This window comes from Lissotriton vulgaris, chromosome 1_1 (genome assembly GCF_964263255.1).
Source record: "Lissotriton vulgaris chromosome 1_1, aLisVul1.2, whole genome shotgun sequence".
Taxonomy (NCBI): Eukaryota; Metazoa; Chordata; class Amphibia; order Caudata; family Salamandridae; genus Lissotriton; species Lissotriton vulgaris.
In genome coordinates, this window is record NC_141685.1 from 1,406,929,231 (window position 1) to 1,406,946,730 (window position 17,500).

A 17,500-nucleotide genomic window follows, 5' to 3' on the forward strand; every position below is an offset into this window, starting at 1 on the left:
TGCAGATCACACACTGTGCATAGGTCGCCATCTGGTATTGGGCCCGGATGTTTGCACTTTGTTGTTGTCTGTGAAAAGTCTTTGGAAGTCACAAGTTGGCGACTCCTCCTTTGGACCATAGTGCGCATGGGCATCAGCTCCATCTTCAGATAGTTTTTTTCCACCATTTGGCTCGGTTGTGTTTATAGCGCACCAGTTCGGTGCTGTTACCAATCCAACTTTCGACGCAATTCACCACCCTATTCTCCGGTATTGTTTTCGATCGCGATCCCTAGTCAACGCTCATCTCTACAAGCCGAAGACTTTGATTCCGGTCATTGACGAAGGCCTTCGGGTCTACCTAGGCCAAGATATATGGCTCATGGAAAGGACTCCATTTAAGAAGTGTCCTCAATGTGGATCCAAGTTTCCACACACACAGATCTTCATGAGGTGTGTAACATCCGCCTTTCACCGGAGCACGAGCCAGAGACTGTCCAGTGTAGTGAAGGCAGGCCCCTGCCTGCACACATTGCTATGTCAGCATAGGCTTATTAGAAGTTTAAACGCCATTTTACCTTTTTGCAGCTTTTGCACACAACACTGCGTATAACTGTTGTTGTAACTTAGACTGCGTGAATTTCGTCACATGAGAGTGGCTTGTTTTCAACATCCCTAGACTTACATCGTGACCTTAGTCTGTACAGTGAGTGCAGAAGCCTCCAAGGTTACCATAACATTGTTAGCTGTTATTCGGGCTGCTCGGCCCACGCTCTAGACACAATATGCACACAGCTGCAGCTAACTGAAATTCTAGCGCCTTTATTATTGCACTGCCTGCATGATTAGGGCACTTGGAGAAAATCCTTTTCCAGGGAAAGAGAACTATGCTGATCCTGATGTGATTCACTTCTGCTGGTCTTGGAGGTATGGGGTTCCTTCCCCATTCAAGCCTAAGAGACCTTCTATTATCATAAAACCTAGTTCTTAGCAGAGGAGGTTGGTACACAAGGCAATATAGGACATGTTTCCACTATCATTATAATATGATTTCTCCCTCTGTGTTTTATGGAATTGTAACAATCCTGATCGTATTATTTTTAATCATATGCCTGCTTATGTTAGCAAAAATACTGCATCTTAGAGCACGTCGTTAAAATAAACATTTTAAACTTTTCCATGTCTCTAATTATTCACGTTGTGGACTGGTATGGGAATTAAAACGAAAGAGTGTGCTTGATTCCCACAATTCCTGAGAGTAACCTAAGTCGCATGTTCTGGGTTGTCTAATCATTGGTAACTTTGCTATTGGACGGCGAGCTAATGAGACACTGATGCTAGTTGGTTAGGGGTTCTAGGTACTGAGGTGAGTTTTTTGGTACACCACAATTCACTTAGGTGTGCACAGTTCTGTGTATGAGCAGAATCCCCGCAACATGGCGCACCTAACGATGTGGTCTTATATTTGAGATCTCGAGTAGTTCTTATAACAGTCCATGTTATGGTAATTGAACCTTCAAGGGTTTTAATTGTCTTAATGTTTCGAATATTATTTTAAATATCTACAATTGTACGACCTGATATATTTGATGCCGTTAATGCACAACAACTGTGACAAATGTCTTTTTAAGTTAATTTCTGTTTGTCACTGAACAGTGATCTTTTTGAGACAAAAGAGAGCAAGAGAAAGGGTGTATATGAAAGAGTATTCGGATTTAATATTTGTTACAAGGGTACATGATAGATAAACAACGTTGTAAGAGAACATACAAATAAATTGATCTATAAAAATTCTCTATACAACAATTGCAAAAGCTTTTCTACCTATTTACAATCTAATTTATTATCCGGTAGAAAAAGCAATCGTCGACGTTTCGGTCTCTATTCTTGCGTTTCCGAGACCATCCTCAGGACATAAAAAATCATATCTTGGGAGACCCTCAAGCACGAAAATTCTGAATATGGTGGTAATGTGCGACACAGCATAAATCAAAATGATTGTATCTCTCTTAGTAGAATAACCTGTTTGAAGTCCTTATTCGCCTGACTTCATAGATGTATAGAAAAGGAATTGGGCAGATAAGATATCTAAAAAAATTGGTGAAAATCTCCTATCGTATTATTCTGCCGTTTGTAGTTACAACGTTGAGTCTATCGCAGTCAGCTCTCAACAACTGAAATTAATTTGCTGCAGCCCGTCACTTCCAAGTCAGTTCAGGAGCAAGCTAATGAGACACTGATGCTAGTTGGTTAGGGGTTCTAGGTACTGAGGTGAGTTTTTTGGTACACCACAATTCACTTAGGTGTGCACAGTTCTGTGTATGAGCAGAATCCCCGCAACATGGCGCACCTAACGATGTGGTCTTATATTTGAGATCTCGAGTAGTGCTTATAACAGTCCATGACACCCTTACTACTGTTTCCGGTTGACGGTGGTGACGGATTAACCTACCTATATGGTTTAAGTATAGGTTTATTTAAGATAGATATATTAAAAAGGTTTGTAGTTTGAATTACAACCCGTTTGTGCTACGGTTCATTTACTTGTGTTTTCAATTCTGTGTCCTTATGGCTGATGTTGACATCCCACCGCATGGCAGGGTGGCCGTCCGCAATCATTTGCAGATGTTTGGCATCCGCTTGGAAGGTCTGGCGGTTCTTTTTGTAGTGAGTGCTTTGAGCTTTTATACTCATGGGTTACCTTTCCTTCAGTAAATGCAGCTAGCAATATGTTTCATATTTACACTCACACTGCCGTGCCCATGGAGTATACGCCATTTGGGACACAGGAGATTCCGATTTCTGCTTAGCAGCATCGAGTTTGGTTTAATGGCGCCCTTCCCCACTCTGTGGCGGCGGTTCGGTTAGGTCCTTTGCCAATTCCAGGACCACTTGGCCAGTTTTGGCTGAGTTTACACCTCATCTGTGTTATCTGACAGTCACTATAGCTGAGTTACGTATACTCTACGCCTCCTTAGTTGGGGTGCATCGGGCTTTAGTGCAATAGGTTTCCTGCAACGTCCTGGTGGGGCCACCTGGGGCTGCGGCGCAACCAGTTGGTCCAGCCGGGATGAAGATTAATCCCGTCATGGTTAATTGGGTTATGGGCAAGCGACCCCAGGATAAAGACGATATGCCTTTTTGGCTTGCTGAGAAATTTGACCAACTGGAAGCAGTATTTCCTAACATGACTCCTGTTGAAAAACACAGGATTCTGACCATTAATTTGCAGAAAGACTTAGTACCGGAGGTAACAAATTGTGATACATGGGGTAAAGTACTTGGGGCAGTCTACGCTAAGTGCTTCGGCCCCGTCTATGTCTGTCCTACCCTCCGTGATCAAGCGTGTTCTGAATCAACACGGTCCGGAGGCGGCTGTTGAATTGGGAATGAGACTCGTTGGAGTGTTGGACGTAGTTTCCGATCTGGTTCTTTCTAATGTCAAGGGGGATGCAGTGAATTTCCAGGTGTCTAATGCTTTACGTGATGTCCCTGATGCTGATAAACCCCGTCAGTTACCGAAAATCATTGCGCAGGCGTATAAGACCAGTAGCTGCAATAGTTTGGGTGTTAAGCCTTTTGCTAACATAACAGCTCAAGCACAAACTCAGACGGCGAAGTCTACTAAAGATGACCGTCCCCCTTTTTCTAAGAAGAATTGGAACAATAAAAAACAGGGGAAGCAGCAACAGAAACAAGGGTCGCATCCTACCTCGCCGATACCTGTGTCTACTGAGCGCACATATGATTTGCGCAACCACACTAGTTTTAAGTCACCTGATCATTTCCAGGTTCCTGATCAATGTTCTCCCTGTTCTTTGTAGGAAACATCGGTCTCGTAAACCGGTGGAGGAGAACGCGGCAGAGGTCAGGGTGCCCCACAAGGTCGTGAGCCGCCCCGCCAGATGGAAGGTAAAAGCAAGCAGGATGACTTTCAACGTCAATGCCCCCAGTTTCCAGAAGAAGAAAGTTGCTGCTTTAACAGCAAGGTATGACACAGATAGTGAGAACACAGCTTCCGAACCTGACATGGGTGCTAACGCTGCTAGCGCGGCGGAAATTACTGTAGTGCGGCAAGCACTGCGTCCGTATCTGAAGGCGACAACAACAACTGACACTGGCACGTTCATCACTGTAGAAACAGCTGATACTAGAGTGGCTCCCCCTGACAGACTATTTGAGGTAGCCCTTTTAGTTGAAGGTGACATACAACGTACAATAAAAGGGATTTTTTGGGAAAAACTGACCTCTACATATGACATTTTGTTAGCAGAGTCTGATTGTCCCCTGCCCTTCGTTCTGGCCGCTCCAAGAGGGGAGGAGGTGATCCTCCCTAGTTTCGCACACACTGTGCCAAAGGAGCAGGCGCTGAATTTTGCAGAAGAGTGGGCTAAGGCCACCGGCTTTGTACCGTACTCAATGTGGATGGGACAAACTTTCGCCCAGACATGAGATGCCATTGCGGTCTATGCCACAGCCTCAACCCCAATATCCCATGCGGCGTGAAGTGAAAGCTCCCGTTGCAGAAATCCTTGAACAATTGTAATATCAAGGTGTAATTGAAACATGTGTGCCATCGATGAATTATCCTCTTTTTCCTGTGAGCAAGCCTGATAGCTTGTATCATTTGGTTTTGGATTACCTGCATTTAAACTCTCATTGTCAGACTTGCGCGGTACAGAATACACACAGTTCTGCCCTTGTGAATAGTCTCGTGTGTAAATGGTTTAAGACCACACTTGACATATCCAATGGCTTTTTTAGCCATAACCTGTCCTCACATAGTAGTCAATGGACAGCGTTCACCTGTGGCGGCAAACAAAAACAGTTCAGAAGATCAGCCATGGGCTATAAAAACAGTCCAGGTGTCTTTGCCTCCCGCATTGTCTCTCTTTTAGAGAGACTCGACCATGATGCGTGCTCGTATGTTGATGATATTGATCTCACAGACGATGAATTATGGCCGCATCTGTGTTGCGTTGACCGTATCATTTGTATGTTGGCAGACTTCGGTTACAAATTTAACTTTGCTAAATCACACATTGCAGAGTATACAGTGTTGTTCCTGGGCTGTGAACTCAACAATGAAGGCCGAGGTTTAGCAACTCACTTCCTGGAGAAATGTGCTCAGTTGCGCGCTCCTACAACTCTGAAAAAGCTACAATCTTTGCTGGGTTTTTAAACTGCAGGCGTATTTACATTCCCGATTGTTCCCAGCGTATCAAGCCGCTTTATGCCTTGATACAACCTGCTTGTACCAAATCTTGCTGGCTGCCTTAACATTCAGCTATCTTGCAATCTTTGCAGGCTGATCTTCTTGAATCAAAGTTCTTACTGACTTGTGACAACCACACCAACCTGATAATAAGAATTGTGTCTGGGACGGTGGGTTTCACGTACCTGACTTATAATGAGGGTGGCGCAGTTATACACTTCGGCTGAAGTGCGTTTTTCCACGGTGGAAAAAGTTTTGACTGCAGTTCAGATGGCGATTCTAAAGGAAAGAGCGCTGTCGCAGAGGAAACACATGGTGGTTGTTACACCGTATCCTGCCCTGGAGGCAGTGACGAAAGCCAGTGTACCAAATCCAAAAGCTTTGCATCCATGTTGGATACAATGGGCCACATCCTTGACATCTCCGGATGTCACGTTTATCTTTGATTCCTCTTTGCAAACTCAGGAGTACTTGCAGTATGAATTTGTTCATCCGGCTCCTTTGTCCTTGTGACCGCTGGAGGATTTCCATTGTATCATTTACACTGACGGTTTGGGGCAACCAGCGACGGGGTCAAAACATGCTTATTCAGAGGTCTGCGCATTAGTGGTGGGTACTATGGTGAATGGAGAGTTCAAGTTCGATGTTGTACATGCACAAACATTAGGGGACTGTACCACCCAATTGGCAGAGCAACGTGCTTTGGTGCTTGCACTGGAGTACGCTGACCCTTGTGTGACTACTCTAGTTGTAAGTGACTCTTACTACTGTGTTCAGTCTTACAATGACAATTTATTCTTTTAGACTCAGAATGACCATCGTGATTCAAAAGGTAGCACAATCAAACACAAAATGCTATGGGTTAGAGTGGCGGAGCTTAAAGAACGGCTGCCACTTGTGTTTTTAATTCATACTCTTGGTCACGAACGCGTGGGGGTACACGCTGTTGGTATTAACAGTCTTGCTGATGAAGCAGCCAAGACAGCAGTGGCGACATATGTAGTAGCAGCAGTTACACGTTCCAAAAGTAAGATTGATGATGACATCTTGGCAGCCATTGCTGCAACAGAGAAAGGAGGTTTCCCTTCTAAATACTTTTATCATTTAAGTCCTGATAAAGTTCCCTATGTGAAAATTAACGATGGTGGTGATAGATTGACTCCCAATGCGGACCGCAGGCAAACCTTGATAACAGCAGTTCATAAGGGCATGGCCTCGGCGATTGCCGGAGTTTCAGCGACTGTATCTCTCTTACAGCAGCGTTACTGGTGGCGCATTGTACAAACAAACGCGTGATTATGTTCTTCATTGTGACATTTGCCAGCAGATAAAACCTTCAACTGCTGCGCACCTGCCCCGAACACAGTTATACATATCTAATAAACCACTTGGGTGTGTTTTTATAGATCACTGCGGTCCTTTCTCCGCAGATACTGCTTATAAGTACATCATAGTTGCAGTGGATTCGTGCACACGCTTTAATTGGCTCTGGCCACAACGAAGTGCTGATGCCGAACTGTCATCAGGGATTTGCGTGTTTTGTGGGAGTTTTTGCATGTGGCACCCTTCATTCGGACCAGGGTCCAGCGTTCGCCTCTAAGGCGTACAAGGATGCCATGGGTTCATTGGGGGTCCAAGTCAAATTTTCCTCTCCATTCAGACCTGTGGAGCGAATGAACCGTGACTTAAAGCAATCCTTGACAGCTGGGGTTTTGGGTACTGGCAGGAATTGGCTGGCCCATCTCTATAGCGTTCAACGTGCACTTAATAATCTCCCTAGAAGGTCTCTGGGTGGGCGGATCCCATACAAAATGCTCTTTGGCATCAAAATGTTTGTCCCGGACCTTGAGGGCCTAGACATGGCGGTCTCTGCCACACCCTTTGACGTAGATGATCATTCTCCTGTATTACATTACCTACAAAAGACTTGTGACAATCTTGCAAAGGACCATTTGCCCTCCACAACTGATGCTACACTTCAGATTCTGGTAGTTAGCTGGCTACCCAGAGTCTGTGACCTGGTCCGTGAGAAGGTGGAGAACAAGAAGGAGTTCAACCCCTCATATCATGCACCAGTACCTGTGCTTGGAGTGCAGGGCACAAGAACAGTCATTTTACCTCCACTTCCTGGTGGCAAGGATAACATGTACATCTCCATTGACAATATCAAACTACGAGTGGCCGATTCTTCTTAGTATGACACCAGCGGTCTCTTGTCCAGCAATGCTGAGAAATTCTGTTTTGGCTCCGGCAATTACCAACAGGCCTGATATTTCTATCGAGATGCATACAGTTACAAATCTTTATTGAATCCACCTGCTGGTGATCCCCTTGATGATACTGAGTATACTTACCCCACAGATTTGTCGTTGCCTGATGTGCAAACAAGTGCAGTAAACCAGTCCCGCTTTTCATTTGACACTGACTCTACTTCATCAAAGTCCCCATAAAAAGTCTCTATTTGTGCTGTTTGGTTTAAAGATATTTTTTGAGTCCCCCTTGGACTTACATTTGGCTGGTGCTTTTTTCAATTTTTTTATTCATGGTAATTGGATTTATAGTTAGTTTTTTCGTCTAGTAAATGGACATAATGTTAAAGAAAGGACTTCAATTAGGCTAATTGATGGATCTTTGGCACCCCACTCCTCGTCTCACATCATGAAGAGAGACCAGACTTTTGTAAATATCACAGTTTGGCCTGTCTTAGATGGGATTGTGTGGGATGATTTAAAATTTCAAATCCACGTCCTACAGAGGGTATAAATGTTCCCAATGTACTTCGTGTTTCAATGGGGGATGTTGTGAAACAAAACATAAGCTCTGATGATTGGGGTGTCCAAGCCCTAGAGGCTCTCTTTTCTGATTTGAAATATTATGCTGCTTTTGTTGCTGAAGATTTGTACTTGGACTCAGCCAATTATACAGACTTATTCTGCTACCACCATTATGGCAATCACGTTCTTCATAAAGCAAACACGTTTAGAAAAGTGGTTAATTACACACAATTCAGCTCCCTTTGAAGGCAGCTCAAAAACTCTTTTTAAAAAGTTTACTTATTTTACTGATTTTAATCAATCCAATCCTGATGCATTTTATTTTAAGATGACTGCTAAGTTCTCTTCCAAAGTTAGACTCACCTACACTTAATTACTGTATTCAAAGTCCTTTATCGATCAATTGGCTATAGGGGGCTATGAGCTGTGGAAAGATACCATAGATCTTAAATCTCTTAGGGGTTCTAAAAGCTGGCAAGGCACTGAGGCTTTGCATCGTGCAAGTCTCATCCCGAACCATATGTTGTTTTTGAATTCGACTATTTCTCAAATCACTTGCTTGGATTGGCTACGTCTAAAAAATTAAATGCTCCTTCTTTTCCTGACTTGGGAGAATACCCTACATGGTACAATCACACCAATAGGTCCATTGATGAATTGCAATCCCTGATACTAAATTCCTCTTTAATGTTTCCAGCTTAGATCACCAAGGTTGGTTAAAATGGCAAAAAAGTTCAGATTCATGCCAACATCGTTTTCTGGGTCCGGGCCCTGGCTACACAGAAGTTTGAATAGCTCCCCGTTTTGAAAGCGACCATTCTTTCACTACCTATTCAGTAGGCAAATTATGTCAGAACTGGCTCAAACATTCCACTTAAGCGTCAGTTAAACGTCATTTGTCCAAACTGACTGACAATGCTGATTTGAATGACTTTGTTAAGGGCGCGGTGGGAGGCAGTTCATATATGCTATTTATAATGAAGTTTGGAAACTGTCTCACATTGAACCTGCTTCTAGATTAAGCGCTATTGATCAGGCCAATTTAGAAAAAGTGCTTGCAGTTGTTCATAATAGCATTAATACACTTTCTTCCCGAATTTACACATTAGATAATATTATTTCATCTGTTGTTGATATTGTCAAGATGAAGTGTCTGTTTTGTACAATGGTCAAAATCAATTACGTTCCATTATGCAGTTTGCCTGGACTTTGCAAACTTTAAGAGCTGGTAAAGTTCCATGGGACTACATGAAAACTTCCTCTCTATTTTTACTGTTTATTTTGACTGAAAAACAACAATTTATGTCTATGAAGGATGCTGCGTATTCACTTTTGCATATTGAAAAGTTGGAACCTTTACCTTTTTCTGTTGCCAAATTTTATTCAGCTGTTTGGCTCATTCATGGGTTAATCATGTTGCCTTTTCCCCTTTTCGAATTCAGTTCATGCATGAAGCACTATGCCATAGGCAGATATGAACCATTGGGTAGTGCCTATCGCCATGAAGTGTGGTCTCTGCCATTTACCTATAGGTGCCTGAGGGAGGGTAAAGAGGTTTATTTGAAAGGAGAAGAGTGCACTTGTACACCTGACCATTTACTGGTTTGCAAGAACATACAATTGCATGGCTCCTGCAACTCGAACGCCCCAAATTTAGCATGCATTTTAAAGGGTAATCCAGTCCCAGCAATAACACCAACTTTCACATTGCTTGCTAACGGTAGCTATTTGCTTTTAAATAATGTAGGTTGCTGCAGTATGCTAGCAGGGATTCCGTACATTGTAACCGTCTTCCAACGTTTAGTCTGCTGTAAGAATGTGCTTTTACCGCCACCACATGGGAAGCTCAAAGTTTCCATCTGGCCTTCCATTCCGACCTTGAAAGCAGAGTTCAACAAGATGAGTCGAATAAGGGCTCTATTGTCACAAAAAGAAGTTGCCCTTACTTCTTCCCGTGAAACATTTGTCCTTCACGTTGCAAACGCACGCACTGAAGTGCATGCCCTTTTAAATACTGATCTCCCCCTGCATTTCGATGCTTCGATTCACACTATATTCACTGCCTCGTCGACCAAGGCATGGCGCACATTTTAAAGTAGTAAGTTCTGGCCTTGTTACCTCATTCCAAACTATATTTGGTGTGATACCGACATTTTTTCATTCTATTTTTTCCAGCCTCTTCGGTGGTTTACCGTTAATTCTCGCCTTGGCTGCCGGTGTACTGCTGTTAATTTGCTTGCTCAGAAATGGCTGCACTATATGTGTCACTAGACAACCTGCCCCAGCTGCTTCAGCTTCGCAACCGGATGCTTGAATACTATGGAACGCTGCCACTGGCTACCTTGAGTGTGGTGCATGGATTATCTTTCTGGTTTTCGTACTTTACATGTGTGCAGCCTGTTTTCCATTGCCTGGATTGCTGTTTCGAATGGGCTCTGGATTTGTGTATCTGCAATACGGTGTCTCCTAACCCGGATTATGATCAACTGATGAGTCCCTTAGTTGCTCATGAGTTGGAATGTTCTGGCATCGTGATTATGGCCTGTGCAGCGGCGCATGGAGTCCCAGGGAATTGGAATATATGTGCAGCGGCACATGACTTCCTGGCACACAGTTATATCGAAGAACACCCAAGTTGCCCTCTTATAGTGCTAGAGGTTCCGGCTATTGAAGAACATGTATGTTCCTTTCCATTACTGAATTGGATGGCTGAAATGTTTTCTGATAAGAACAATGACTTCCTCTTGGAGGCAGTTGCAACCCATCCCTGAACCCAACCAAGCACCACCCATCCAGAGATGACCAGACTCAGAACACACAGAGTCCAAACCGCCCCACTCCCACCTCCATGAGTTCAGCCCAAAGATTGGCACGACTGGAATTTCGGTAGAAATAGTCATACAGGGTATTAATAAAATCCTATCTTCATGACCCACCTCCACCACCCAATGCCCACCCCTACACACAGAGATACTACCAACAAACACACAGACCACCACACGGCGAAACGTCTCAGATGGAAGACTACACCCCTTGGAATCCATACTCATAGACCCAAAAGGACGAGCGCCACAATGTCCAGCTAAGAGGCGAGGAATCTCGTTGAATCCTGTGAAGCTGCTCCACCTGGTGCCCCCTTTTCTGTGATACAAGTAATAACTGGATTTGGCAGAGAATATGCCGCACCATGAACAGTGAGACCTTCAGCTCACCTCACTAGCATTCCCATGGCTAGGACTTCAGCTCACCTCACTAACATTCCGATGGCTAGGATCCAAGCAATCACTGGACTTGGTAGAGAACTTAGCGCACCGAGAACAGTGAGACCGCCAGCGTACCTCGCCAATATTTCTATGGATCCCCCAAGGGAACAACACAACAACGAGAGGGCGACTAACTGCATGCTCATTAACGGCAGATCTGCGAACAAACATGCAACCAACTCGCAGAAACCATCCTAACACACGACATTGACATCACCTTCATCACAGAGACTTGGATAAACAAATCATCACCCCCCATCTTCGATATGCTAGTACGGCCGGGATTCTCAATCATAAACAAGGACAGAAAAAACCAGCAAGGTGGGGGGACCGCTATCATTCATAAAAAGAAAATCTCCATAACAGAAACTGACTCTTTCAAATACAATACAGTGAAATACCTAACCTTCACCATCAAGACCGCAGACAACAAATTGCTTTACTGTCAGCTCCTCTACCACCTACCCGGCAACACGGATATATGACGTTACAACGCGTACTATTACAACGCATACCATTACAACGCATTTTTTACAACGCAAATACTATTACAACGCATGTTTTAACAACGAGTACTATAACAACGCAAAATAGTATTTTAATACTAAAAATACCATTACAACGCAACAAATAACATCGTATACCATTACAACGCAAAAAATATAATTCTATATATTTTTTTTGTACAATAAAACCTGGCACGGGATGCAGGGAAAATAGGGGTTTTGGGTGGGGAAGTGTATTAAATAATGATGAAAGAAACTACCATATTATAAAGAAAACTAAGTTTAAAAAAAAAAATAACACTCGAGTATGAAAATTAATACTCGGGTATTTAAATTAATACTCTGTCTGCTAAAAATCATCTAATTTTACCACACTACATTTCAAAATGGAAAAAAAATAAAATACTTAAACACAATTATTTTCAGGATATTTAACACAAAACAAATTCGACCAGATATGGTATGATAAGTAGACGCCATTTTGAGACAGTATTGCATAGATTAGTCCTACTATTATTTTTATGATTTAATACCACAACACATTATCCAAAATGGATGCCAAAACGGCAGAATAAACGCAAACGAAATAACTTTGAGTTAATTTTTAAAATAAACGTTTACAGAGAAATCAATCAAAGAAAAAAAAACACTTCTAACGCATATTTTTAAAAATAAAATAGAGTCAGTAAGCGAAACTTATAAATACGAGCCAGACACCATTTTAGAACCAGTTGATCCTCAACTACCCGAGAGAGCAGACGTCAAATCTGAACCTCTGACCTATTCACCTTTTGAGATCCGTTTTACCAACAGTGCAAAATAATTAAACGATTAACAAGTGAGTAACATTAATAGTAAACGATAAAACAAAGAACAAAGTTTATTTCTACGGAATTTCGAAAAATGTTAATAATTATTATAATTAATATTTAAAAATGTAACTTATATTTTAAATATATTCCTGAATATTATGAATCAGATATACGTGAAAGAAACCCATATTATGAAAAAACGCAAACTATTTATTTCTAAATGCAACTATTTTTCTTAACTTGAAAAAAATAACGCAATAACATTTGTTTGGGTTAACATAAGGTTAAAATGTGTTTAATTTATTAGTCAAAGAAATCACTTCTTGGTCGAGGAAAACGTGTGACCACGGAAAATATTCTATTCGACACTACCAACAGTACTTTTCAATAATAAAAAAAGGTACTTATTCACAATTTTAACAACTACTTTAAAATGAAGTATACGAAATAAGTCACTTAATAAATACATGTTCTTAATTATTTTGACAGAAAAATCACTCCTAAAAAAAATACCACTTCATAACTGACAGAATAAAGTGACCCGACTTCTTTAGAAAAAGGTAAATACAATTATTTTAAGGAAGAGGAAATAGAGCAATTAGATTAAAAAACATGTAAACTAGAAACAGAAGAAATAATATTATATTTTTTATATGTTTTAGATACGAAAACCGAGGTTTAAACACAGAAAAGAAAATTCATCCATTTAAAGAAAAATCAAACATCCAAGCTTCGTATCAAAAGGTAATTTCGAAAAAATACATAATAATGAAAATGTAACGTCTAGAGGTTTAAATTACTATTCTAACTCCGGGTAAGTGCTGAAGTAAGGAAAGTACTGGATAGTCTAGAAGTATAAATTACTAGTCAATCTCCTAGTAAGTGCTGCAGGGGGAAAGTGCTGGATAGTCTAGAGGTATAAATTACTATTTCAACTCCAGGTAAATGCTGCAGAGGTTAAAGTACAGGAGAGTCTAGAGGTTTAAATTACTATTCCAACTCCGGGTAAGTGCTGCAGTAGGAAAAGTGCTGGATAGTATAGAGGTATAAATTATTATTCTAACTCCGGGTAAGTGTTGCAGTAGGGAAAGTGCTGGATAGTATAGAGGTATAAAATACTATTCCAACTCCGGTTAAGTGCTGCAGTAGGGAAAGTGCTGGATAGTATAGAGGTATAAATTACTATTCTAACTCCGGGTAAGTGGTGCAGTAGGGAAAGTGCTGGATATTATAAAGGTATAAATTACTATTTCAACTCCGGGTAAGTGCTGCAGTAGAGAAAGTGCTGGATAGTATAGAGGTATAAATTACTATTCCAACATCATTGAGCTGCAACAAAACAGAACGTTCAGGTTAATTATAAAAATGTCAAAAATATTATCAAACTCTATCAATGCACATTAATGAAATCCATAATAAATTGAAAAACATATAAATATTGTGCTTTTAAATAGTCTCTCATTCTTCAAAAAGCATAAATAATATATTTTTTTCCATATATTATTTCCAGAGTACTACCCACCAAAATCAATATCCAGAAAAACAACAACCAAAGGAAACATCCACATTAATTACATCTTTCCAGTGATAAAAGCTCCAATCTCATAAGTAAGTAAAAGTCATAACAATTGATACACATAACAATAGTCCATGAGTGCAAATTTAAATTAGTAGATCCTGTTGAGGTTGTTACCGTGCGCTGATGGCGGGGTTGGGTAGGGTTTCCTTTGGTTAGTAGCATTTTTTGAGGGTGGGGTTTTTCTTTCTGGGTTTATAGGCTTGTTTGGAAAAGCAGATGACGGACAGTGGATCATCCGGACCAGCCTCGACATCCTTCTGAGCCCCCATTGAATTTCGCCGCCCGACCCCAGGGTGTGGGCTGAATGGCTGTGTAAGAGACTTACGGCGGGAGGACAGAGGGTTGTGTCTCATTGATCTTGCTTGTTATATAATGCTGGTCGATAATGTAACGATTTACTGATTCCTGCAATAAAAATATATTAAAAAAAAAAAAAATGAGTGCAAATTTAAAATTTTTAAAAGTAACTAAAAATAAGTGTAGCTATACAAAAAATGCAGAATTAAGTGCTACAGTTGGGAAAATGCTGGAGAATCTATACGTATAAATTACTATTCGAATTCCGGATAAGTGCTACAGTAGAGAAAGTGCTGGATAGTATAGAGGTTTAAATTACTATCCCAACTCCAGGTAAATGCTGCAGTAGGGAAAGTGCTGGATAGTATAGAGGTATAAATTACTATTCCAACTCCGGGTAAGTGCTGCAGTAGGGAAAGTGCTGGATAGTATAGAGGTATAAATTACTGTTCCAACTCCAAGTAAGTGCTGCAGTAGGGAAAGTGCTGGATAGTATAGAGGTATAAATTACTATTCCAACTCTGGGTAAGTGCTGCAGTAGGGAAAGTGCTGGATAGTATAGAGGTTTAATTTACTATTCCAACTCCGGGTAAGTGCTGCAGTAGGAAAAGTGATGGACAAAATAGAGGTATAAATGACTATTCCAACTCCGGGTAAGTGCTGCAGTAGGGAAACTGCAAGATAGTATAGAGGTTTAATTTACTATCCAAACTCCAGGTAAGTGCTGCAGTAGGGAAAGTGCTGGATAGTATAGAGGTATAAATTACTATTCCAACTCCAAGTAAGTGCTGCAGTAGGGAAAGTGCTGGATAGTATAGAGGTATAAATTACTATTCCAACTCCAGGTAAATGCTGCAGTAGGAAAAGTGCTGGATAGTATAGAGGTATAATTTACTATTCCAACTCCAATTAAGTGCTGCAGTAGGGAAACTGTTGTATAGAATAGAGGCATAAATTACAATTCCAACATCATTGAAATATTATCTAACTCTATCAGTGCACATCAATGACATGAATAATAAATTGAAAAACATGTAAACATTGTGCTTTTAAATAGTATCTCATTCTTCAAAAAGCATAAATAACATATTTCCTTCCATATATTATTTCCAGAATACTACCCACCAAAATCAATATCCAGAAAAACAACAACCAAAGGAAACATCCACATCAATTACACCTTTCCAGTGAAAAAAGCGCTAATCTCATAAGTAAGTAAAAGTCATAACAATTGAAACAGATAACAATAGTCCATGAAATGCAAATTTTTAATTTTTAAAAGTAACTAAAAATAAGTGTAGCTATACAAAAAATGCACAATTAAGTGCTGCAGTAGGGAAAATGCTGGAGAATCTATACATATAAATTACTATTCAAATTTCGGATAAGTGCTGCAGTAGAAAAAGTGCTGGATAGTATAGAGGTTTAAATTACTATTCCAACTCCGGGTAAGTGGTGCAGTAGGGAAAGTGCTGGATATTATAAAGGTATAAAATACTATTCCAACTCCGGGTAAGTGCTGCAGTAGGGAAAGTGCTGGATAGTATAGAGGTATAAATTACTATTCCAACATCATTGAGCCGCAACAAAACAGAACGTTCAGGTTAATTATAAAAATGTCAAAAATATTATCAAACTCTATCAATGCACATTAATGAAATCCATAATAAATTGAAAAACATATAAACATTGTGCTTTTAAATAGTCTCTCATTCTTCAAAAAGCATAAATAACATATTTTATTCCATATATTATTTCCAGAGTACTACCCACCAAAATCAATATGCAGAAAAACAACAACCAAAGGAAACATCCACATTAATTACATCTTTCCAGTGATAAAAGCTCCAATCTCATAATTAAGTAAAATTCATAACAATTGATACACATAACAATAGTCCATGAGTGCAAATTTAAAATGTTTAAAAGTAACTAAAAATAAGTGTAGCTATACAAAAAAATGTAGAATTAAGTGCTACAGTTGGGAAAATGCTGGAGAATCTATACGTATAAATTACTATTCAAATTCCGGATAAGTGCTACAGTAGAGAAAGTGCTAGATAGTATAGAGGTTTAAATTACTATCCCAACTCCAGGTAAATGCTGCAGTAGGGAAAGTGCTGGATAGTATAGAGGTATAAATTACTATTCCAACTCCGGGTAAGTGCTGCAGTAGGGAAAGTGCTGGATAGTATAGAGGTATAAATTACTGTTCCAACTCCAAGTAAGTGCTGCAGTAGGGAAAGTGCTGGATAGTATAGAGGTATAAATTACTATTCCAACTCCGGGTAAGTGCTGCAGTAGGGAAAGTGCTGGATAGTATAGAGGTTTAATTTACTATTCCAACTCCGGGTAAGTGCTGCAGTAGGAAAAGTGATGGACAAAATAGAGGTATAAATGACTATTCCAACTCCGGGTAAGTGCTGCAATAGGGAAACTGCAAGATAGTATAGAGGTTTAATTTACTATCCAAACTCCAGGTAAGTGCTGCAGTAGGGAAAGTGCTGGATAGTATAGAGGTATAAATTACTATTCCAACTCCAAGTAAGTGCTGCAGTAGGGAAAGTGCTGGATAGTATAGAGGTATAAATTACTATTCCAACTCCGGGAAAGTGCTGGATAGTATAGAGGTATAATTTACTATTCCAACTCCAATTAAGTGCTGCAGTAGGGAAACTGTTGTATAGAATAGAGGTATAAATTACAATTCCAACATCATTGAAATATTATCTAACTCTATCAGTGCACATCAATGAAATGAATAATAAATTGAAAAACATGTAAACATTGTGCTTTTAAATAGTATCTCATTCTTCAAAAAGCATAAATAACATATTTCTTTCCATATATTATTTCCAGAATACTACCCACCAAAATCAATATCCAGAAAAACAACAACCAAAGGAAACATCCACATCAATTACACCTTTCCAGTGAAAAAAGCGCCAATCTCATAAGTAAGTAAAAGTCATAACAATTGATACAGATAACAATAGTCCATGAAATGCAAATATTTAATTTTTAAAAGTAACTAAAAATAAGTGTAGCTATACAAAAAATGCACAATTAAGTGCT

At 40.3% G+C, this 17,500-nt stretch overlaps 1 protein-coding gene across 1 annotated transcript in view; it reads left to right on the forward strand.

Moving 5' to 3' along the window:
- The window catches only part of LOC147750600 (uncharacterized), a 146,936-nt gene extending 130,652 nt beyond the window's left edge, over positions 1–16,284 (forward strand). The window contains exons 9-10 of the mRNA XM_086967146.1: positions 15,539–15,636; positions 16,187–16,284. Coding sequence (XP_086823272.1) covers positions 15,539–15,616 — 78 coding nt within the window. The 3' untranslated portion in view covers positions 15,617–15,636; positions 16,187–16,284. The remainder of the gene's footprint in view (positions 1–15,538; positions 15,637–16,186) is intronic.
- The last annotated feature ends 1,216 nt before the right edge of the window (positions 16,285–17,500 follow it).